Source organism: Galleria mellonella, unplaced genomic scaffold (assembly GCF_026898425.1).
Source record: "Galleria mellonella isolate WM207_F2 unplaced genomic scaffold, CSIRO_AGI_GalMel_v1 utg35, whole genome shotgun sequence".
In the NCBI taxonomy this organism is placed as follows: domain Eukaryota; kingdom Metazoa; phylum Arthropoda; class Insecta; order Lepidoptera; family Pyralidae; genus Galleria; species Galleria mellonella.
Genome location: NW_026442082.1, coordinates 1,230,981 through 1,257,804, shown reverse-complemented (window position 1 = coordinate 1,257,804; position 26,824 = coordinate 1,230,981). Strand labels below are relative to the sequence as shown.

The 26,824-nt window shown below is 32.9% G+C and overlaps 1 protein-coding gene and 1 pseudogene across 1 annotated transcript in view; both read right to left on the bottom strand.

The window, feature by feature from the left end:
* Positions 1 to 13,562: 13,562 nt before the first annotated feature.
* LOC128201099 (uncharacterized) lies at positions 13,563 to 17,797 on the bottom strand (annotated as a pseudogene).
* A 2,009-nt stretch (positions 17,798 to 19,806) lies between these two features.
* LOC113514214 (lateral signaling target protein 2 homolog) overlaps positions 19,807 to 26,824 on the bottom strand; it is a 45,487-nt gene continuing 38,469 nt past the window's right edge. The window contains exons 10-14 of the mRNA XM_026898229.3: positions 26,572 to 26,676; positions 25,815 to 26,038; positions 25,080 to 25,293; positions 24,047 to 24,216; positions 19,807 to 23,402 (exon numbers count right to left, since the gene is read on the bottom strand). Coding sequence (XP_026754030.2) covers positions 23,263 to 23,402; positions 24,047 to 24,216; positions 25,080 to 25,293; positions 25,815 to 26,038; positions 26,572 to 26,676 — 853 coding nt within the window. The 3' untranslated portion in view covers positions 19,807 to 23,262. The remainder of the gene's footprint in view (positions 23,403 to 24,046; positions 24,217 to 25,079; positions 25,294 to 25,814; positions 26,039 to 26,571; positions 26,677 to 26,824) is intronic.

The window sequence follows — 26,824 nt, the reverse complement described above, 5'->3', positions numbered from 1 at the left end:
ACACCAAATTTCATTAAAATCCCATAAGAGTGACTGAAAATGTCTTTACAAACTCTCGCTATATCGTGAGAAGTTTGAGTATAATAAGTAGTGTATCTTATCTTATATATAAAATTCTCGTGTCACGGTGTTTGTTACCAAACTCCTCCGAAACGGCTTTACCGATTTTTATGAAATTTTGTGTGCATATTGGGTAGGTCTGAGAGTCGGCAAACATCTATTTTTCATACCCGTTAATGATAAGGGTGACCCTCCCCAAAATATTTTTCTGACAAATTTTTCCATTTTTATTTTATTACGATTTAGCATTGAAAAATACATACAACTTAAAATTTTCATCGTTTTACGATCAACCCCTGTATTTTAATTGCGATATTTATATTTCGCAATAAGTGGTAAAACAACGTTTACGGAGTCAGCTAGTATTATTATAGAATTCGATATTGGATTTGCTACAGTCAATAATTATAAAGAAATACTATTTGTGAAATCTTAAATTTTCAAATCGTAAATGAAAATTCGAAGTCTGCTATCAAATCTACTTTAAATTCAACTATTTTCATTAGTATCCAGTTATCATAACTGGCAATAACATAAATGAAAATTACTCAAATTCAAAAGTAACTTTATTCAAATAGGCTTACATAAATGTTCTTTTACATCTTTACTTTTTATTATGATTCTACTGTAGTTTCGGAACGTTATCATTGTGAATAAACTACAAGAAACTCAACAGTAACTCTTTATCTCTGTGAACATTAAGTGTATTTACTTCGTTTATTAAACGAAGTATAATTTACACTTTTAGTATCTTTTTATCTTTTTGTATCGCGATTTCAGAGATATTTCCTTCCACGAATGCTCAGGTTATGGAATGAGCTCCCTATCAAGATTTTTCCAAGAAACTACAGCAAGGAGTTCTTCAAAAAAAGGATATAGAATTTTCTTCAGGGTCGGCAATGCGCGCGTAATACTTCAGCTACTGTAGGCGTTCTCAGGCTTCGGTAACCGTTTACCATCTAGTGGGCCGTATTATTTCCCACCTCAGTGGTATAAAAAAATAATAAATCTTTTTTGATTAAATCTTCTGAAATCTCTAACTCACAATCCATTGGTGTAGTGTAGTGTGTAGCTTTAGATTGTAGGATTATTTATATTATATAGGTGGGGGGGCTATACGGCCCACCTAACCCGCCAATCAGGGGGGAAAGGGATTGTTAATAATGGAGACTGAGAATCCCATTGCTAGCAATATACCCAACCAGGTGAACCTCCTCGCGGACCTCCTGATGAATTCATCATGATGGGCTAACTGGCCTGTTTTCATTCTCATCTATCACCCTTCACTGGTGCTCCGCCAGCGTATCCCGTTAGCGCAGGCGAGGTTACCATACCATTTTCACCCATCAAAAAAAAACCCGCCAATCAATACGCCAATACCAGAATATCAATCTAAATATGATTATTACTACTTAATGGAACCAGCTTAACACTACAATATTATCCAGAGACCCGGAACAAAATTGTCACTTCAAAGTTACGAGCAAATATTGCCACTAAAGTAAATTGCATAATGAAAACACACAATATCGTTTAAGGGGAAATACATCGACCCGAATGCTAGCAATGTACATGATAATATCTATTTATTGCTGTCAATGGACTGTAAACTAAAAATTTTATCATCGTCGATACCATTAACCTGTGGGCACCCGTAATGGACTCGTTGACCCTATTTGAGTTTCGACTCATTCTGTCAAGAGGCTCTAGATGACGTTATTAATTTAAAGTGTTTGTATAAATTCCCTGATTTTTTATAAATACGTGCCTATAAAATTTACATATGAATAAATCCTTACTAATATTATAAATGTGAAATTAAGTCTGTTACTTTACAGTGCCTTAAAAGCTTACCAATCACTATGATGGTTTTTTGATAGAATCGGAATGGTATTCCTGCCTACGCTATTGATATACGCTTTTTTTTCTTTTTTTTTTTTATACAACTTAGAATGTCAAACAAGCTGACGGCCTTCCTGATGGAAAGTGGTAACCGTCGCCTATAGACGTGAGCAGTACAATGGACTTTTACTGTTTCTCCCATGATACCCCCCATGCGTTGCCATTCCTGAGGACTCAGGTGTTATTCCTCTGTACCCTGAAATTCACGTCATACCCCATATCGCTTACGGTATGCTAGTGATCAGTAATGGGTGAAGATGAAGTTAGACCAGTTGGCCCATCATAATGAATTCTTCAAGAATAACCACGATGATTTCCAAAGGGGACCACATTGAGGTCAGGCTGGTTAGGTATATTGCTAGCACTGAAGTCCTTATATCTGTGCCTCTAGTGAGAAAGGGTATAACTCAAGTTATAGCCTTTTTCTTTTTTAGGCTACTTTAAATAAGCAAATTTTTCTCTTTCGAATGGTATAAGAATCGTAACGATATCTTTAAAAACAATAGAGATAGTAAACATGTAAAAGGCTACAATTAACAAAATATTTGTGGTAAAAAAGTCATAATTAGAAATAAAACTACAATATTTTACAAAAAATATTTTTGTAAAATGAATCAGTTCGATTTGAACCCTTTTACACCATTAAATAGCGATTATTTTTTATAGCGTAAAATACACAATCATTGTTTTTCTTCAATACTTCAATAAAATAGTTTTAATTCAACTTAAAACTATTTTCACATGATAATTTTAATATTTTTGTTAAGTGTGATTAGGTATAATAGAATTATTTTTAAAACTATAGGTTTTACACAAAAACCGACAATTTCATAAGAAAGAGGAGAAAAAATTACTATAAATGCAATCATTGACTTATTCAATTAGCAAATAATAAAAGCAGCAGAATTTTTTTTCTTTATTTAAAATAGTTTTTTGGCTCTCCTGAAAAGTGACCATTTTGAATTGAACCCTTTCTCACTAGAGGCACAGATATGTCATTACTAACAATCCGTTCTCCACCACATTATGTATTTTGATATAGACGTACATATCTATCAAATAGAGAAGGAGAAGAACATAGGCTACTTTTCCTGATCAGTGAACTTATGCCGACGAAGTGGCAGGTAACAGTTAGTATACCATCAGGCGGCGGGTCGCTGCCGTCGGAGATGTGGTGAGTGCAAAAGTGACCCCATGTCTCCGACATATGGCACCTCGAAGGTACATCGTCTGGTTTTTAGTGGGTACACTCCCACCTTACGGGGGGATTCCCACAGTACCCATTCACCTCCCACAAGGTGTATGGGTCCGCATAAAGCATATTCCAGACGTTAAAAAAAAAGGTAAGAGTTGGTATATAAAATACATATTTATTAAAATTGAGTGCGTAGAGACTTCCTGATAATTAGTGTGTAGCCACCGCACCATGATAGGTGACAGGTTACTTCAACAACGCTTGACTGCGATACGGAGATCTTTAAATTGAATCTTAAATTAAACGTCTGAATTTTTTAAACTCATGTTTGGAATATTTAAAACTGATTGTCACTTCGTTCACGCTTCGGAACGCAAAGTCATCATCCGTAGGCTTTTATGTATAACGAAAGCGGCCTTACTCTCGACACCAGAACGCTATCCTCACACGAGTAACAGTATCATGTTGGCCGGATAACTGTTTCTCTTACATTGTGTTTCATGCTTTATTCTCTTAATAGCTGGGAGTAAAAAGATGTGTTAACACATAGCATTATTTTACTTAATTACTACAGAAAGTATCTACATAAACAAATTATACGTTTATCAAAATTTAAATTCAAATCATCTTTATTCAAATCGATTTGTTTACAAGCACTTTTAAATGGTCATTTTTTTTAATCTTCTGCAAGATTCGGAAAATTGTTATCTGCTAAGAAGAACCTACAAGAAACTCATCAGTTACTATTTAATTTTTTTTTAATGAATGATAATGGAATGGTAACCCCACCCGCGCTATCGGTATACACCGGCGGGGCACCAGTGAAGGATGATATATAGGATGATGATAGGTGAGGATGAAGTAGGTCAGTAGGTAGGTTTTTTTTTAATGGGTGTCATCACCCATTGGTTGGAATGATAACCCCACCGGCGCTATCGGTATACACCGACGGAGCACCAGTGAGAGATGATAGGTGAGGATGATGCAGGTCAGTTATCCCGTCGTGACGAATTCAACAAAAATTGTTCACGATGGTTTCCAAGGGGAACCACGTGGAGGTCGACCTAATAAGGCATATTGCTAGCAATAGGGCAGTCAAACTCCATTGCTAACAATCCCGTTCCCCTCCACTATTTTAAATATTTGTTAACATATTTATTATAAGTACACATATGACTCATAAAAGACCTATTTACTTTTCTAAACATGTTTTGAAATATCAACAGTCATCTGACGCCTTATGTCCGTTTTTTTTTTGTTACGCACATGAAAATATTACGGCGTGGAACTTTACGAGAAATTGAACAAAGTTAACGCTGAAGCGAAACGCACTTACCTAACGACTTTGTAATTTATACCAATTCACGTCATATTATTCCCGATAAATCTTAGACTTACGAATAATTCCTATAGCTCGTATTCCCTAACGGGTCGGAGGGAAAGCTCAAATATTTCTATAGTCGCCGCCTAAAATATTAATTGATGAGTCATCGCCATGATAAAAGGGGAAGTACTTTTTCCGTAAATCTCTTGAGAAAATTATTCGTCTTGTCAAAGCTTGAATAAACCTTCCATGTTATTTTTTGCGTTGTATATTATAAATAGATAGTGCGCGTCGTAAAAGCAGATTAAGGGAAATTAATAGTCGAGGGATGGGAAGCAGCGACTCAATAGGAGGAGGCCTATGTTCGACAGTGGACAATTAAAGGCCTATATAATGCTAATGCTATTATAGATAGGTATAGTTATTTATTACCGTGTGATTCCGCTATATAATAAGGCCACCCCTTTCTTTCCTGCGGGTAAGAGATGACTAAAAGATCTTAATGGCAAAGGGATAGGTAGCAGTATTCCTCTTAAAACATCTCCAAAGCCTAACTGCGGTTGTCAATCCGTCGGCCAAGCGTGGCAATACCCCCTAAGAGGGAGGCTTATGTTCACCAATGAACAGTTAAAGGCCGATATAGTGATGTTGATGAATAATTAGTTATTACTTAGTATTTTATAATTTGTGCAGCAGCTTCAGTTGTCAGTAGACTATGTTTCGATTTATAAAGTGGAGTATAGTAATTATATTACAAGATAGGGAGTCATAATACCACAGACTGGGGGGAAAGGGATTGTTAGTAATGGAGACTGAGAATCCCATTGCTAGCAATATACCCAACCAGGTCGACCTCCTCGCGGTTTCACCTGGAAACTATCATGGTTAATTCCTGATGAATTCATCATGATGGGCTAACTGGCCTGTTTTCATTCTCGTCGATCACCCTTCACTGGTGCTCCGCCAGTGTATCCCGTTAGCGCAGGCGGAGTTACCATTCCATTTCCACCCATCAAAAAAAAAGACACCACAGACTTCAAGAATGGCAAACGTGAAATGTGTGATTTTCACAGTATTTAATGTATTTTTTTTAATTTGTAAATACAACTAGCAACGCTATATAATTATAATGGCGTTCGTATTGTTTACGCTATTTATTAAATGAATATCAAACACAATTACATTAACTTCTACAGATAATACTCATATCTATAATGGTGAACAAACTAACGAGATATACTTGAAATGAAATATGCAAATAAACGATGTAGCCTCCATTTATTTAAAAGTATATTAGAAAAACACAAAGTATGACTATGATTAATCAATAATAAATATTTGTTAAGTAAACAAATTTGATTTCCAATTCGTCGGCATTACAACGAAGGAGCCACCTGTATTTTTTTCTGAACTCATGCTGTCTGATTGCTAATAAAGCTGTAAAAACGCCATTTAGTCTATCTTTATATAAGTTTTTTGTATGGTCCCAGCAAAAAATAGGCCACTCCTTTCTTTCCTGTGGATGTCGTAAGAGGCGATTAAAGAATCTTAATAGTAAAGAGATAGGCAGCAACGCCCCTCTTAAAACATCTCTAAAAGCCTAACAGCAATTGCCAACCTGCCTGCCAAGCGTAGCAACTACTGACAAAATATCCCTTATGGAAAAGGCTTATGTTCAGCGGTAAACAGTTAATGGCTGAAATGATGTTGAAAAATAGAAGTAAATAAAATGGAAACCAATTTTTTTAGAAATTATCTTTATGATACGTGTGGAAATATAATTAGTAATAAATTCAAACATCAAATCTATTGGACATCAACAGAATATTTTATGGATAGTTCAATATGTCTCTTGTTTACATTTATCTCATGACAGAAATTCGACGGACTGGATCAAACAGCAAGTCCAATAATGGTGTTCTACAGTTGGATCAATGTGTTCTTATTGTGCATAATATTCCTTTTTGTGCTTTAGATTAGATGCTGTAAAGGTAGTTTCTGTACCCACGTAAAATCACTCTATGTCTAATAACTGTGTATCTAAATTAGGTATATATATGTATATATATAATATAATATAATCACCTATGTATCTCGCCGTCTGATCCCGGCATCAAATAGGCCACCTCTTCCTTTTCTGTGGGTGTCATAAGAGGCGATTAAGAGAAATTAATAGCCGAAAGACGGACAGCAGTGTGCTTCTTCCGAGTAAAACATCACCAAAGCCTAACTACGATTGCCTTCCGACATGCCAAGTATGGCAACTACTGGCAAAACTCTTCAAAGAGGAGGTCTATATTCAACAACGATCAATCAAGGGGCAATGTGATGATTTGATGAATCGGCTATGTAGATTTTGCCAAATCCTTTTTTGGTTGTAAAACGTCATTAATTACAGTGCACCGTATTTACTACACACTAACTCTGATGCTTCTTTCCACTACGAGTTTACTGGAAGAAAAATCTTGCAGAGTTAAGTTCGGCTTTTTCTTTTTTATGCAATTTAAAATTGCAAACAGTCTGACGAGCCACCTAACGAAAAATGGTAACCATCGCCCATAGACATAAACAGTATGGACATAATAGATAGTCTATTCGTGTCACCTCTTGATGCATGACCATCCCTAAGGACTAAGGTATTATGCCTCTATATCCTGTAATTTCATTGCCACAACCCACCCTTCAAATAAAAACACAGCCATAAAAACACAATTGCTTCACGGTAAAAACACAAAAGGGACTGAAGACGATTTCTGTGCAAAGTCCTCTAATGCAGTTGGTATTTCTTTTCAACTATTATGGATCTGTTTATATTTATTAGCGTGTACAATAAAGTATAAAAAAGTGTAATTCTAACTTACGCTTTCATTCTCTATAAATAATAAAGCCTGTCAAATATAAGCTTAGTTTTTATGAGTAAAACAGCTGTAGTTTATTTCCAGTAATAAAATACGCCTCGGTATCGTAGCGATTCAGTCCTTGGAACAATTCTAAAGTCTAGATTCTAAAGTCGTTCAATTTATAATATTTTATATACCTAGTTTATCGATTGATAATATAGGTTTATAACATCTATGTAATAAGTCCATCTAATATATTTACTCACCAGAATATCATCATCGTCATCATATCAGACTATAACTGTCCACTGCTGAATATAAGCCTCTCCCTTTGGGGGTTTTGCCAGTAGTTGCCACGATTGGCAAGCGGATTGGCAACCGCGGTCAGGCTTCAGAGATGTATTAAGAGGGACGCTGCTGCCAATCCCTCGCCCTCCCTTATTCGGTTCTTACAACACCCATATTAATTGGTTAAGCCGTTAAGGAGCTATATGGGAAACAAACAAATTCACTTTCACAATTATAATATTAGTAAGGATGAAAAACTTTCTAACTTTAAACGACTTGTTCTACGAGAATTCACGGAAATCGAGTCACTAAATATTGTATTTAACATGCTTTTAATAATCGAACAAAATACATTGACAATGTATGCAATAAACGTAAACAAACGATTCGTTTTTATTTCAACATCACAATAAAAGGAGAACAAAACTCCAACTGGAATTAGTGTGAGCACAAATTTAAACTTTGTAATGAGATATTTGATTTACGGAAAGTATAAAACATCAGGAACTAAAGTTTCTCTGTCGGTAGTCCGGGACACTGCTGACTGCTTACATTGAACGGTCATAGATTTACAACATTTCGAGATTTGTACAAAAATATAAAATTAAATGTATCATAGCTGACTCTCTGATGATGAAAACCATAATGATGGTTTAATTATTTATGATCTTGAGACGGAAGATGATGGAAGACTTTACATAAAAGTAGTCTACTTAGATACCTTTGTCCCATCCGTGGATCTGTCGTAAAGAGGATGTGCTTGCACGGCTGTGTTTCGATTTTAAGAGATGTAGGTAGGTATGTATATATCTATTTTTAATGAGTGATGATGGAATAGTATCTGCGCTATCGTTATACGCTGGCGGGGCACCAGTGAGTGATGATAGGTGAGGATGAAAAGACAGGTCAGTTAGACCATCGTGTTGAATACACTTGTAATGCATTATTACATGGATTGATGCCCATCTCCCTATCGTTAAGTTCCCTTAATCGTCTTTTACAACACCCATGAGAAAGGAAGCCACACAGAAAGAAAGGACCACATGGCCAATTATACAATTAATTACAGAGTACGGAGGTATAATACTATAACAAGAATAAGGCAAATGGAACAAATTTTCAGTCATCATGTTATTGCAAGGCACGAGCTCTCCTTATAAAATGCAAATCCTATTAATATTAAAAATGTGAGTTTATAAGGAACGATACATGCATAGATATTCACGTAAAAAACTATTGAAGGGATTTGTATTGTATTATAAAATCTTTATTGTACATAATTTATTTTGGACACTTAATGTGTCCAAAAGATTCAATATACAATGGCAGACTTATACCATAAAGGGATCTCTTACAGGCAGCCTTTAAATTTGAATGAAATTTGGTACACGGTTAGGTTAGTTCAGTTAGAATATACTTAACTTAGCACATAGGATACTTCATGTACCTACTAATTCGACAAAACCGCGTAATCATCTAGTAATACAAACTTGAAAGACGTTTGTATGTATATTATTCAATCACGCTTAAATGTCTAAACAGATTTGAATGAAAGTTAATACAAGTAAAGGCTATATATTCTTTAATGAACGAGTATACTTTATTTGCCTTATACAATATAAGGAATAAGCAAGACAATTAATAAATGTAACGATACAGTTCTATAAGTAAAAATAAGGCGGTCTTATTGCTGAAAGTAATCTTTTCAAGATAACCTTATGATAACAGACTAATCCTTAATACATAGGATACTGTATGTATTTCACAGTGTGGTAAATCCGCAGAGTACAGTTTGTTATTAATAAAAAAACGAATACTACTACTTTTTTACGCGGCTTAAGAGTTTGTATAAGGTTTTATTTGTTATTTTTCTTCTAATGATAATTTCTCAAATAACAGTTTTATTGTCTAATAGATTTTAAAGTCTGTATTTCAGTAAACCGACTTAAAATGAACGGTAAACAGCTGTGATGCACCCGGCTACACCAAGAGCGGTACGTGTGTTCACTAAATCTACTCGGCGGCTAATACTTTCTGTAAAGTTGTGAGAGACCATCCCCCTGCACTTAGCCATTAAGCTTGGTACTTTATATGTATTAAAAATACAGTTTCTTTTTTTTATTTATCTAAAAAAGAAAAATTAATTTCGATATCGTCTTGTACCTCATGTAAAAGATCTATCACAATCAATCTAGTTGTTTTCACATAAAGCCGAACTTTGGTAGGTACATAAATAAACCGAGATTAATACTTGAAATTCTTACTACTGTTATAAAGAGGATAAGACTTGATTATTTGTTTGTAATAAATAAAGTCAAAAACTAATCAATCGATTTGAAATGTAACAATTCTCTCACCTGTATATAGGAAGCTACATTATCAATGCTTAGAATACTTAGAATGCCAAACATGATTGTGATCAAGGAAAAATGAAACTGCAAAAGTCTTAGTAAACCATGTGCAGAATTACATAGAGAAAAGTAGTATCAAAAACAGTATATACAATAAAAATCAACATATAATATATATATATGAAAATACAAAATTTAATAAAGGTCGACTGTCAAAATTGCCAACAACACTAACATTAATCAAAATTGTAATAAACAAAAATTAAGTAATATTTTCGCTTAATTTTTTTACATTATTGTATTTATTTGAACACTTTTTAATAACAGGCATGATGAATAGAACTTCGCATTTTTATTGAGCGGCGTTTCATAGGCGGATGCCTGCCGCCCCGCTGATAACATTCAATATTATTTGAAAAGGAATTCACCAGCATACCTCAGCTTACTTTTTTTTCCAATAAAGGGTCCAATATTCACTTTAAATATTTTTTTAAACTACAGTGCGATCTATTAATCTTTACGTCAGGTCAGTTATGAGACGGGCAGAAAGACTCGACAAATGCAGGAATGAGATGGTAGGTTTTCTCATCCAGGACTACAGAAGGAGTCAGATTTACAAGTAACTTTAATTAAGATCAAACTCATATTCATGTTCCTACGTAGGTACTCATCAGAGAGCACGGCAGTAACCTGCCAAGTCGACAACCGTACCGTTCTTTTCTCGAAGCAACTCACGTCATTTTTGACCCCCTTTAACTTCAATATGGATAAAACAAGGAGTTTAGATTTTTAGTAATTAAGACAACATACTATAACATACTATATTGTCTTTAGACCTAATAATTATACCTTATAGTGTACGAATTGTTGCTAGTCAAAATTCTTTTGGCATACTAACCGATCTTCAAAATTCTGAGATACTTCTAGCAATGTCACAAACGCCAAAATTTTAAAGTTTTTCTTTTTATTTTATTTTTTTCGATGCGACTTAGGATGGCAAACAAACTGACGGTCTGTGGCTTATGGACATAAAGAGTACCATGGACATAACAGAGTATACTGTGTCGATCGTGTTTAGCCTATATAATTAAATTGTTCCACAAGAAATAACTTCAATAGTGGCAAAACGAGTTATTTTCATTCAAAAACTAAACTACTGAAATTATTTTGATAATATTTGTATGAGATCAATCTGTAAACATATCTTTTCCTTAGTAGATAAAAAAGAATTTTCCAAATCGGTTTTCAACTGACGGAGTTAAGGCAACGAATATAAAAATAACACCCTATTTGAGAACCCCCTTCTTTTTTAAATCAATTGAAAACAGAGAAAAAATTAAAACTCCTAAAATTTCTTTATTCATTAATTAAAATTAATGATTATTAAAAATTAAGTTCGTTCATTCAAATAACGTACCGCGCTTGTAGCTGACGGACAAGATGTATAATATTACTCCAGAAAAAAAGGAGGGCGACCTACTAAAATAGATGAGATACAATCAAACATTTTTACATTTTACGTTTTTGATGGGATCCTGTTTTTATGAAACAAACCACTAGATGATAGCATTTTTTATACAATATGCCTAATATTTAGATCCATAACATCTAAATAGAGTAGGTACCTCTCTAGAAAATTTTCATCAAAAACGCTTTAACTTTTTTTTTTAAAGTAATGCGTTTTTCGAAAGATACAAATTGTATTAATTTTATAATTGCTAACTTTAGTTAGCACATTACTTTATTTGCCAATTTCATTACAATATTAATTTCAAACTTTCATACTATATAAAAATAATGTTTCAATCAAAAGTTAGTGTATTTTTGGGTCTTTTTTAATATTGAATATACATCAAAATATAATAATAATCTAAGATCTAATATTTCACATAATGTTTTTTTTATAATACTATAAGTATTTGACAAACAATTGTGTTGATGGCCTACTTGATCGAAAATGGTAATCGACGCCTATGACATGCACAGCATCATGCATGACAGGAGTGTGCTGCCCACGCTAGCCTAGCTTATACATTGTCATTTCCAAGAGCATTGTGCACTATAATTTAATTTGCCATATCCCACGCTACAAACCGAAACAACAACCAAACAAACAAAGCTGCTTCACAGCAGAAATGCTGGTCAAACAGAAGTACCGAAGTGGTTGAACTGGTATCATTTTGACATTCCATTATACGAAATAAATTTTATCCATCAATAAATCAGTGGCTTGATTCTGTTATTAAATTGATTTAATTACAACTCAGAGCACACGTTCGGATCTCAGATTTCTTAATTAAACCATTAATCAAGTCTTTGTCTGGGGGCAATAAATAGGCCGGACGAGGCTGTCAAACCTAAATCAGCGGCCTTGCAACTACGTGGAAATTTTAATAAAGAAAATAGCCAATTTGGGAGTTAGATTCTTTGCGTTTTGATTATTTAATTTAAGGAAAAAAATTAAATAAAAATCGTCCCTCCTCTGTGCTCCCAGTGAGACATTTCGCACGTTGAAAATGAATTGCTTTCTGTTATAAAATTTCCACGATTTTCAAAATAATATTAAAAATTTTTGCTAGATTGATATCACGTTGTTTAGCGGTTATGATAGTATTATATATATATATATATATATATATATATATATATATATATATATATATATATATATACACTAGGCTAAAGCAACGTATATTAATTTGTATAAATATACCTCGTTTATATGTAAAACATGTATCGCAAAATGAACGTGGATGGAACGGCGATCGGAGATTGATAGCTAATATGGAAGATTGTAGAACAGAAGTTCTACAGACGGTACCAGAAGGTAATAATAATAGTAGTCATTCTTCGAGTGTTGGCAGTCGTACACATACGGAATTAAACAAAATAATTGTAATCAATTAACCAATAATTTTGACTACTGCAAAATAACACCTAGTTTAAAGCCTTAGACACTCTTGGAGCATTCACACTAATAATCTATAATTAATTTAGTTTTTTGGAAGAAACAATAAAAAGTATCTATCAGTCTATCTAAATAATAGACAATTTCCAAATATAATGATGGTTACAAGAAAGACAGCCTTGAATTGTACAAAAAGACGAAACAATTTTTTTTCATTTTACAATGAAAAAACATTTAATAAATACAACTGCACTGCCAATTTATTGTATTGTTTTTCACATTTGATAATAGCGACGTACAGCTGCCTTATTTTTTTTTTTAGTTTGCGGTATTGATTGACTAGAATTCTAGAAACCTATATTTAATTAAAAAAAAAAACTTAAATTGCTGCCATTAAATGAGACAGACTGTTTTTTTTTTTTTTATTAGGTGCTTCATAAATAATTTGATATTTTTCGCATTAACAATTTATGTAAAATCTAATCGCGCGCCGTTAAATCTTTGTTGCAATATATACAAAATTATTCTGCATAATTTAAAAGGTCGTGTATTTTGTTCTTTTAATATTAAACCGACAGCTGTGGCAATTTATTTTCGCGGAATTTTAATTTGAAATTTGAATTCGAAATCAGTTTTTACTTAGTCCGTTGATATTATGTAAATTTCAATATTGAATAAGACCTATATATAGGTTTCAACTATGTCTGCTTCTCTCGATATTCACTTGAGGTCGTATCTTGATCATTTCGTTTGCCGCTGGCCTAAAAATATCAAGTCATATTAAATTATTTATTTGCAAAAACTACAGATTATTATGATGTTACTATAGAGAAATAATAAAAGTAATTACCGCTTTCTTCCCATAGAGTGTACAAAACTATAAAAAAATACATATTCGTGTTTTTATTAATATCAATTCAATTATTATTATATATAAAAGAAAATTATAATACATTATTGCGACTGAAATTTCTTGATCGCATATATGTATATAAAAAAGTGTGTATGTATAAGACTAACGGTTTCTTGCAACTTCATCTATATTTTACTAGTACAGTTGAGAAAACTCCAGTATGTTTGTTTCTAACCTCAGATATATCATCTGTGCGTTGTTTTATAATACAGCCAGTTTACCCATAAATACGAAAACTAACTAACTACACTAACTACATTATAAATACTAATTCGCTTTTTGTATATATTACGAATTATCTTCATTTAATCTGAACGGATTTTGATAATTAATTTTACAATCAATAAGATTTATTGCAATATGAGGGCTCATATTTTTTTTTTATTTGTAGAGCAAAATTTGAAATTATTAATAAGAAAAAATATACCCATCTGGATGTCCAATCCATGATATCCGTCTTTTGATCATATCAAAGGTATCATACATGGGATGGTTTGTTACATAATGATTTATGGGACCTAGAAACAAAAGATAAGAAATATATAAAAAAATAATAATAATCAAGTAAACCTATATTACTTAGTACAAGGGTCGCGTTTAAGTAAGATAAATGCACGGAATTTAGATTTTTTTTTTTAATTTATCATAAAAATATTTGGTTATTAATGACTGTTTAACATTAAATTTCATATCAGTCTCAAATTATTATAATTATTATATTTCTAAATTCTTGTTTTGAACGATATTCATGCAAATGTTATAAAAAACAGAAGTCAAGACTTTTTTAATTATTTTGAGCAATGAAATAAGTATACAATCGTCTGTATTAAAAAATTAATTATAAGTTGTTAGTAACAGTCCTCTTTTTTATATGAATTTACATTTTTTAAATTACATTTGTAAGCTTAAAATATGAAATTCTATTTCATATTTTAAACTTACACGTTCACTTTATCTCCATTGATGACACAATCCAAAAATGCACCATTGCATTGAGTACTTGTAAACAAATATGGGCCGACGCAGGTGGAGTTTGAGGTAACTTAAAACACAGAGGCCACCCCGATGAGCATTTCATGGGAATAGAAGTTGGCGCGTACGAACAATACGTGGTGTACACTGGATCCAGGAAATTAAAAGCTGTGTCCACTTTGACAACTGCTATATCGACGTATGACCACTTTCCAATATTTTCATAGTTAAACTCGTATGCTGTAAAATAATAAAAAAAAAAATTAAAGCTTTAAGTTACTTCAATACTGAAGTAACGAGCTTTACATACGTAATTTTTTTCCATTCAAAATTAGCAATCTAATAATTTATTAGCAATAATTTTTGATTGTACTGAAATTTGGCATACTTATACGTACAGTACTTTTTATAATGCGTGAAAATGAAATAGTAACCCCTCCTACGCTATCAGTTTGCGCTGGCGGGGTAAGTGTAATAAGAGATGATAGGTGAAGATGAAAATAGGTTTGTCAGACTCTCGTAATAAATTTAACAAAAATTCACCAAAATGGTTTCCTGGGAAAACCGCATACAAGTCGACTTGACATGGTGTATTGCCAGCAATAGGTCTGTAAGAGTCCATTACTAATAATTCCTTTCACCCCACACGGGTAGATTATAATCAACACATGTATTAGGTTATCACTCTTTACTCTCTAACTTAACACATAGAATATATTAAGTACACCTTGAAGTTACACTAAGAAAGTATTTAAGTATTAAGATAGTACGCGTACAAAGTTTATGGGCAATAGCTAATACATAATTTAAATATAATCAACCGACATTAAAAAGAAGGTTTCAATTCGGTTGTATTTTTATATTTATTACCTCATAACTCCGTTAATTCTGAACCGATTTGAAAATTTCTTTTTTATGTGATATATATCATTTCACTTATAGATTGGTCCCATAAAAATTATCTAAATATGTTCAGCAGTTTACTTTTTGTATCAAAATAACTGGTTTTGTCACAAATGAAATCTTTTTTTTTTTTTTGTGTAGCGCAATCTTTAATTTAATTATGCATGAAATAGGAAATAATTTTTATTGTATTGTTAAATAAATAAAATATTACCGAGACAGCACAGCGTTAACGTTTAAGAATAAAACGATAACAACAACACAAAACATTGAATTCCTAAATGAATTTTATTTAACAAAAAGCCTTTGTTGACTTATGAAGCCGGCAGGTAAAATAAACTGAAACTCCCTCCTTTTAGAAATGACGTTGATAAATTAATTTTAATGACAATACCCGCGATACCTTTATTTTGATTATGAGCTCTTCAATGTCCATAAACATTTATAGTACAGACAATTGTTGAATTATAATCAGGTATAATTGTGATTCGTTTGTACCTATTAAAAAATATTTTCATTTATTTTATACTAGCTATATCCTGTGTATTATGAGCAAAACAGTATACTCTGTTATGTTCACGGTATTGCTCATGTCTATAGGCGACGGTTACCACTTTTCATCAGGTAGGCCGTCAGCTTGTTTGCCATTCTAAGTTACATAAAAAAAAATATATACCGTTGCTTCACTCGCGCGAATCAATAATTAAAAAATATCCTATACGTATACGAGTATGCCAAGATATAATCTATCCATGTGCCAAATTTCATTCAAATCCTTTCAATGGTGTTTGCGTGAAAAAGTAAATAAAAAGCCTTTCATTCAAATAACCTCGCAAATGTTTGCATTCATAATAGTTAATATTATATATAAATAATATTATATATAAATAATATTATATAGTAGTTCTTCACATAAAGTAGGATATTTATTAATTATTTTTATTTGTAAACCTACCATAAAATGAGGTTTTGGAGATCTATCTTTCTTTATGTTTTATGTAGCGAAGCATGTGATAAAACAAAACGATGAAAGAAAGCTTTATTGACAACAAACGACGTCTAACTTTGCTGTCTCGGGGGGAAAGGGATTGTTAGCAACGGAGTTTGACAGCCCCATTGCTAGCAATATGCTCTATTAGGTCGACCTCCACGTGGTTCTCCCTGGAAACCATCGAGAACAATTCTTGTTGAATTCGTCACGATGGGCTAATTGATCTGCTTTATCTTCACCTATCATCACTCACTAGTGCCCCGATAGTATATACCGATAGCGCGGGTGGGGTTACCATTCCATCATCACCCATTAAAAAAAACTTTGCTGTCTCGTTCCACTTCTTGCACTAGATAGCGACATTGTATCTATTGGTAGATTTCATCATATATTTAGTGACAAATGAATCCATCGATACCATAGAACTCTCTGTTTTAATCAGAAACTAACAGCAGTTTGGTTGTAAGGAGATATTAATTTCATTTCTTTATTTAACAAAGCCTTCCAAAATAAAATGTTTTAATAAATCTTTGAAGTTACTATATTAAAAAAAATAAGGTACACCCTTCTCTCTTATAGTCTATATACGAGTAGATACTTAGATAGTGTAAATACAGTGCCATAGCCTTAGTCCCTATCCTTCTTAGGTACATACATATAAATTCGTCTCACGTAGATATTCAAATCAGTTCCGGTGACGTATTTCTTGGACAATATTCGATCTCGACGGATCGACATATGTATCTCCTTCGTACGTGTAGTGTACACAGTTTAATGTTGCAAGTTTATACATGTCGTGGCCAGAACTTTCGAAAATTTATCACTTCATGATTTGGCCAAAAATATTTTTTTTATGCCACGGAGATGGCAAACATGCATACAACCCATCTGATGGTAAAAGGTTACTGTTAAACGTCTATGAACACTTACTACACCAAGGGTGTCACGTGCGCGTTGCCAACCCTAGTTACCCTAGAAACCTTAATATATACTTTTCGAAAAACCCCATATTGTAGTTTCTAGAGAAATTTTAGCAAGGAGCTCATTCCACAGCCTGAGTGTTCAGGAGAAAATTCCTTTAAAACCGTACAATGGTACGTAACCATTTAGGTTCAGGCGCGTTCAATTCTAATTCATGAAATATAGCCATTTTTCTCATTTCAAAACACTTTCTGCCCACATCATGATGCAGTCTGTCCAGACCAATAAATAACCAGCGCTTGACAATATGAAAAGTTAAACACACGGCCACTTCAGAATATGGTTAAACATTACTGATCCTATCTTAAAATAGCTACATTATCCACTGTTAGAGGCGCTGATATTATTTTGTTTTTCCCTTTGTTATATATTCTTTATTTTTGTGACGAATCATGGAAGCAGACCGTTATACTGATAAAAACTTTACTGGGCGTCCAAAGAGGATGCTCGAAATTTAAAAATAATCCTATTCGTCCTAGTAGGTTATCATATAATAGGGCTACATTTGTTTTGTGATTCGTGATTTTTTATTTATAATAAAAAATGTAAGAAAAAATTACCATTAGAAAGGTATATGTAAAAATTACAGGGAAAATAAAACGATATTTTTCACATATATCAAAAATACCATAATTGAACTCATACCTGGCTGGTTTTATTTAATAAAGCAATAATTACACTTGCCTTTAGGCACACAGGTGAATACGACCTTTTTCTTCATACACTCATTTTGCGCTATCTTTTTTGTTGGCACATATTTATTGTATCCAACAATAACGTACATATGGTTGACGTCTTCAACGCAAGCCGCTGAGGTGACTTGAGTTCAGTGAGGTACAATGGTAGTGTGCTACTCACGCAAAAAATGTGAGTGAATTTCAGCTCTATGGCAAGAAGTACGGTAATAAAAGGGTGATAGAAGAAAGCAGAAGGATGTGTTTTCGTCGTTAGTTAAAACCAATATAATTTTGTGAAATCAAAATATATAATAGGCCTCTCACACTAACTCAACCGTCAAAAGCGCTATTTTAATATGAAAGCTCAAAACTCTTTTCTTTGCACCATGTTTCTTTTATGAAAATATTTAGTTTTGCTGACGGAACACTGCCTTCGAAAGATGCTAACGATTTCATTACACCTCCAATTAATCTGCTTGAAGTATTGTAACTAATACCTGGTGAATTTGTTATGATGCCCAGTGAACTAACGTCATTCTCGCCTCGTCTATAATAATTCGCTAGTACTCTGCCAGCGTATATCAATAGCGCAAGCAGACACCATTCCATTTTAATTCCATAAAAATATCAGTAATAATTCTTACCACAAACCTCTTGTGGACTTTAAGTTCCTTGCCATCTGTTATTTTACGTTCGGTATTCGTAACTCGAACATTAGTTTGATATGATTAATCTATAGTATCAAGTAAATAATTTAAATTGGGGTGAAAGGGCTTGTTAGTAATGGAGACTAAGAATCCTATTGCTAGCAATATACCCAACCAGGTCGACCTCCTCGCGGTTTTCCCTGGAAACTATCATGGTTAATTCCTGATGAATTCACTGGTGCTCCGGTGCTCCGTCAGCGTATCCCGTTAGCGCAGGCGGGGTTACCATACCATTTTCACCCATCAAAAAAAAATACCTATAAACTTGTTTGCCACCTTCATGATATAAAAAATGAAAATAAGAAAAATTATAGCCTTTTAAATATTTTTCCCTCCATTTTAAATATACTGAATGAATATAAAACATTTTTATTCAATCGATACATTTAAAATGGGTAAGACTGAAAACCTAAATTAACGCTAGCATTTTTAAGTAATAGGTTGAAGCAATATTCTTTAACACTGCTACTGCAATTTTTTTATAAGTATTAATTTTATGTCTTAAAATTAATACTTATAAAATTATTAATACTTATTAAAATTACATGTCTATAGGCGACGGTTACCACTTTCCATCAGGTGGGCCGTCAGCTTGTTTGCCATTCTAAGTTGAATAAAAAAAAAAAGTAGCCTATGTCCTTCTCCATTCAATATAGAACATAATTATTAAATTTCATAGATTAGTTAAGCCATTAAGGCGCTATAACGCTTCAAACTTACATTTATAATATTAGTATGAATAATAAAAATGTGATAGAAGTATGAAGAAGTCTAGGAAAATGAAACTACCAATATTATCTAATTAGATGGAATTATATTTACAGGTTTACAATACAAGTATAACATTATTATATTGATACATTGACATATAATTACTAGAATATACATGAACTTGTGAAAACCGTACTAACAATATCAAACGATTACGTAAGCTCTATTATAACCTATACAAAATTTACATATATTATATACTTAAAATACTAACTTGATTGAATATAAAAATTATGGAATCTTTTTTAAAAAGTATTTTTTTATTTAATTCATAATAATAATAATTTTAAAATTTATTATTTTATTATTAAAGGTAATGGATTTTAAAAATATAAACATCCTTTATAATGTATGTATGTATGTATGTATAGATAATTAAAAATATATTTATTTGAACGTTTCTACTTTATCTAGACAGTTGGGGCGAAAATGCGTTACTTGCGGGCGCCAATATATTTATTACATTCGAAAACAGTGAAAAAACTTGAACACAAATTACATGAAACCATGCAATTTCGAAAATTTCTACGAGGACAGTTAATTGTTAGGTAGGAGTGATGCTGCGGGAAAGGGTCAATAATATAAAAGAAACTAATGACTTATCGCATCTAAAGCTTCGCATAGTATTTTTAATCAAATATAACCCATATTATTAGCTGATAGTAGGGCCGATTCTGAAGTACCATTTCGTCATAATAAACCTATCTCTGAAATTAAAATTAAAATTTGGTATCGCAATGAAATCTTTATTCTAAGGACCAAAATGAACTACATTTGTAATAGATTTAAATCAAATTTATTATAATTTTAGTTCATGATGGTCTATAAGTTTCGCAAAATTAATAAATTAAAATATTAGGTTAAGAGGTAGGTTTAGAGAAATTTCACGTCAGAATCGGTCCCAACATATCTTTCTATAGATAATTTTTTTAATCGATAAAAAAATTGTGTCTATCTATTAGAAAATAAAATCAAATCTTTCCTTTTTATAACTTTAAACAATAGCCTATATAAGAAGTACTATTGGACAGTGACGGAGACTATTGTATAGTAACAGAGCATACAATGTGTCTACAAATCCTATTTATCCCTGGGATGTTATATGATAGTCTACGGAACAAATCAGCAAATGCCCACTGCAAACAGTAAATTTAAAACAAAACTCCATACCTAGACACTAAGCTAGCGCAAAAGTAGTAGGTAGGTAATTAATAAATTTAATAAATTAAAAAAATTACCTTCGACCACTCAATATGATGTGATTGAGAACAGAATCAGGTCGGATAGTAAAGATGTGAGTTCGAATCCCATCAGATCAAATTGCTTGAAGGTAAATCTTTGAGCCTATTTATAATTAAGGACTCCTAAACACAGGGTGACGCATTAAAAATATTTAAAAAAATATATGATTATGTTATAAATGAACAGAGTTACGAATTATAAACTATAAGTATACATTGGCTGGCAAGTAACGACAATACAATGAATATAATAACGAACAATTGTAGCAACAATATTAGAGAGCTACCTAAATTTATACGTAATTTTAATCATCAGTCAATATGGAAAAAGATTTGTCATATACAATAACAGCATTAGTCAACGATTAACGATATAAATATTTATATATATAGCTAATACTCCATATATTTACTGCGACACAGGATTATGTGGACGAAAGGCCCGGTATATTGTCTATTCTCTGTACATTGTAACATGGTGCGAATGACAGTTGACATTTCAACTGTATCTACTGTAAAAGACAGTATAAAAATTTTGAAGTCGAAACCAATGTAATATTCGTCTTAAATGATATTTTTTATAGTTAAAATATTTTTTAAAAGTATTTTTCCGAGGTCTTGGTAACCTGTCACATTCACCACGTTTATAAACAGCAAATTGTTAATTGTAAACTATTAAATAATAATAATAAACAGTAGTTTTTTGTAAAAAAAAAAAGAAGCATGCTTACGACTGTAGTTGCTAGACATTTTTAAATATTTTTGGTTACGCCCTCATATAGAAGTAAGCTCAAACTCTATGTCAATTTTAAAAGTCAAAGATAAATTTCAAGATGTAAACATTTCATGTATATTTGTACTTAAGCATATAATTTGTTTAGTTTTCTTGTTAAATTTTAAAATTTAAAAGTGATTACTTATTTCTATGCGAAACCATGGAAAAGTTACACGGGCCTAAATTACCTGTAAGCAGTAAATATGGGCCAAGTTACCGGCACAGCTTAATACCAAGTCTATGGTATTGGTATTTCAAAATAGTTATCTATCGGTAGTCTCTAAATTTAGATCCAAATAACTACGAGTATTATCTAGACGTCAATCTATCACGTTAAACACGGGCCTAAATTACCTAATTACCTATGTCCAGATCTGATCTAGCAAGGCAACAAATCTATTTGTTGATACGTTTACGCTACCGCAAGCATGATATAATTATTACATTACGGACAAAACCCTCTCATTTTCTCTCGTATGTGCATAAAGCACACATAGGTTAGAATTAGGATGGAAAATAGCAAACTTTAGCTTTCGCAAACAAAATATAGAACGAAACTGCGAAGTAAGTGGATTGCATTATAATGCATGCAGAAGCGATAACATATTGAGTAATAGAGCGTGAAATGACCCAAAAAGTATGGGTACGTAATAATCCCCAAGCGTCTGATTTGGTTTAATTACTCGCAATTACTTTTTAGGATCTAATCTTCCGGAGATTGTATACGAACCTAAGACACCAACAAAGAGATATAGGGCAATACTTACACATTATAGACTAATTTGAAGTGAATAGTTCAATACACAAGCAAGTTACCTTTTGAATCGATTAAATTGGAAACAAAACGAATAGATATTAAATGAACCTACGGTATTTGACGTCTATTCAATATTTTTCGATTTGAATGCCCAGTGAGAATTTAACACAGATTTAGGTTAAAGTTTTCGTTGATAATTTGTATGCAAAACTTAACAACGCCTCTAGCGAATGGTTTCGGAAACTCATGTTTCCATATAAATTCGACATAAACGTGAACACAGTAGGAAGATAAATATCTATACAAGTCATGCTAGAGACTTTATCACAATTAGATTTTTTATACAAATTGAAAAAAGAATCAAGCTGATGTATTACTTACTGGGAAAAAGTAACCATCTTTCGTTTGGAGTAAAGTGACATGACCAATAGCATAGACAATATAGAATACGTCCATAGTACCCCTCATACACTGTTATTAAAGACTAATTGCGTCTAAAAATCAAACTACGGTGCCAAACTTTTTTTTTTTCTATTTAAGATTTGCACTCTTGTTGATGGAGCTCTTGGACCAAACTATTTAGAGAGTACCAAATTATAGAATTCAATTCTACGTTACTGGTTCGCTAGACGTAATTCTAAAATACCAATACCATAACACGGGCCTAAGTTACCGGTAGGCTCTAGACAGAGCCAGTATTGTTGTTTCACCGGTGCTGGGACGTTTGTGGACGCCGGTTGTTAGTTGTCGACTGGTAACACTCTTCGCACACTCTAACTGGTTTCATTTGGCCGTAACGAGGGAGAGGTATGGAGTTCGAACTGCAGGATGCGCAGAATACTTTACCTGAAATAAATATATTTATATACACTTGTGGGGGAATATATTTAGATTTATCTATTTAGATAAGAGGAAATTTGACATTAAGCATGCAGATTGAAGTATTCGCTGTAATAAATGCTGCCATCATAATCGCCATGTCATAAGATTTTTGGCAGTTTATTGAAATCTGAGTTAGACAATGTTGGAAGATTTTGAACTAAGAACACATGACAAAAGTGTATCTATATAATATCTATGTTAACAGTGAAAGGATTTTGATGCATTTTTTAATCAAAATGACTCATTTTGTTAAATTCGATCGGTTTTTTAAATAAATCCACTTTTAAAGCCAATTTAGAGAATCGGCTAGGTTACATCTTACCAACGTCATATAAACGACCGCGAGCGCTTACTGACAACTCATCCTTAGACCTTATTCGTTTCATTAAATTTTCAAATAAAGTCGGGTCGAATTCGATCACAGTCGAAAGAACTGTTTTCCAGCAGTCGATCAAACGGACATGTCTTGAAATAAATTATCTTAAATTATAATGTAAACATTTAAAACATGCCCAAAGCGTTGTGAACAATAATCAGTTTATTGCTTACTCTGTGCTAAAATACGTAATGTAAAAAAACTCGTCTATAATAACAGCAGGCTAACATACCACAGTTCCGGCAGTGGTGGCGGCGACGGAAGGCGGTGAAATGAGCCTGGCAGCGCATACAGGCGGCTGCCGCGATATCGGGCACCCACTCCGGCAGTCGTTCTACGCCGGTGCCCGTGTTTGCATCTGTACTAGTAGCGTCTGTGGTCTGCGCTACCCGACGCTCCTCCCTAATGATACAGACAAATTTTTAATATAAAAAAAAAATATTTTTAGATTCTAAGAACACCTTTACACGTATATTGTCCATGTCTATGAGGACCTCACCTCATATATTAACGTAGTTTAAGATGAATTACCAACATTTTTTTTTCTAATTAACTAATGTATTACTTTGTCATTTTCTTTGTGTAATATTAATTAATATAAATGTGAAAATTTGTAAAGAAATTTGGATTTTTTGTTACTTTATTGCTAAAAATATTGTACGAATTTAAATGAAATGAAATTTATTTGCTAGAAACATTGTAGAAAAGGTGTTGCATTTGTGAAGTTTATAAGATGTCCATTATGTTTCGCCACATTAAATGGCATGCAAATATATGAATGAAACTTAGCATGCAGTGTTATCTCAAAATAATATAATCCACCTTTGTACCATGCCTGAATATCTAATGTGTTTATTCAAGAAATATATGTGACATACATCTGTGTACCCTCTGTCAAAATCTAGTAATTATATCATATTATACCAGAGGGAGACTTTGTACAAAAGTCGATTGCTTGGGTATGTCCCATTCGTGTTTCAACCATGAAGCAGTTGTGTTTGCATGGCTGTGTTTCGGTTCGAAGGGTGGGATATGGCGTGAAATTTACTGGGTACAGAGTAATAACACCAGAGTCCTCAGGAATGGCAACGCATGGGGGGTATCATGGGCGAAACAGTATACTCTGTTATGTCCATGGTACTGCTCATGTCTATAGGCGACGGTTACCACTTTCCATCAGGTGGGCCGTCAGCTTGTTTGCTATTCTAAGTTGTATAAAAAAAATATCATTCTTGAGAACTAAGGAAAAAAATGTATATACCAACCTATAACTGAGATCACCAGTGGACACGGAAGCTTGTAGGTTACTTGTATTATCTACTGACTTCCTTCTACTGTCTGCCGCCTGCTCCGCAGCGAGGGTGGTCGCGTTGACGGTGTTCCGCCGCACCAATCGCGAATTCGATTCCGACGGCGTAGAATCGGATGTGCTATCGGCGTATACCTCTTCTGCAGAATACACGCTGTCAAATGAGCTGCCTGCAATCGTAAACACATACATACAGTGAGTCTGAGGAGGTGTGATTGACATATATTACTAAGTGGAATAGAATATTCCCAGGCTGTCTGTGAGAGATTGCTTTTAGCCATAAGGCCTAGCATAAACAAAAGGTTTATGCACATTCTGTAAATCTTTGTATATTATATATATATATATATATATATATATATATATATATATATATATATATATATATATATATATATATATATATATATATATATATATATATATATATATATATATATATATATATATATATATATATATATATATATATTATACAGTATACACCATATTTTTTTTTCAGTTAGCCCATCATGATGAATTCATCAGGAATTAACCATGATAGTTTCCAGGGGGAACCGCGAGGAGGTCGACCTGGTTGGGTATATTAACTAACAATGGGATTCCCAAACTCCATTACTAACAATCCCTTTCCCCCCTATACACCATATTTAACACAAGCAAAGCGAATGACAGTATAATTTCAACCCACCATTCTGTATTACTTGATCCTCAGTTGCCTCGTACTCTATAGTAGGCGACTTATCCGACTTAACATCCGGCGGCGGATCCGGAATATCCGGCACATCCGGGGTTTGGTTCATAACGAACACGGATTTGAGAATATTCCTCAGATCCGCGGCGAAGTTCGTTTGCAGCTGGTCGGCGACGCCCGCGATGCACACAAACAAACGGTGTATTAGATCTTCGCTGGACCTGTAATTAATTGAATATATTTAAATTAAACCACAGTATAAGTAATAGATCTAAAGTACAGTATGGATACTCCCTGTCACTCGCTGTGATATGACCTCACCTCCTCTCAAACACTCGTTAGCATAAAAACTATTACTGTCACATGTACAGACGTAACTAGTTTCTGTAGTTGTAGCAAGTATGGATAGTGGCGTTTCTGCATAAAGTGTCTGGGGTGTGGTAAAACTAAGAATTTATTTCTTTTGTAGTACATATTTAGACGGAAATTTTGTAAATCAAAAATAACAAAAAATTTTACTGACCCATACTAATTCATTAAAAAAAACATAATTCCAATTTGTAACATGCTTAGGGATTTTTTTTTATTTATATAAATAACTGTAATTTTTAAATTTACACAGAACTAGAATTTTATTGAACACTCAGGGCATTACTAAAACCTTTACTTAAGTAAAGTATGTATTGTATTAAAGTATTTTATGTATTGGTTTTAAAACCAATACATAAAATATTCTGTGTTAATATTGACATACTTGAACTTTCCCCGCGCCTGCTGCCTGGCCGCCAACTCCTGCGCTTGTAGAGCCAACGCAATTTGCTCATCATCAGCACATTCAGACGTACCGCACGATGTACCACTGAAATATTAAAAAAAAATTATTAAAAAAACTTGTTCTTATATCGATGAAATAGTATAAATATATTATGAGAATTATGAACATTTTGGAATTTAACATATGGTATTACCTTGTATAATGTGTTAAACTTATCTAGAAGGTATCTAAA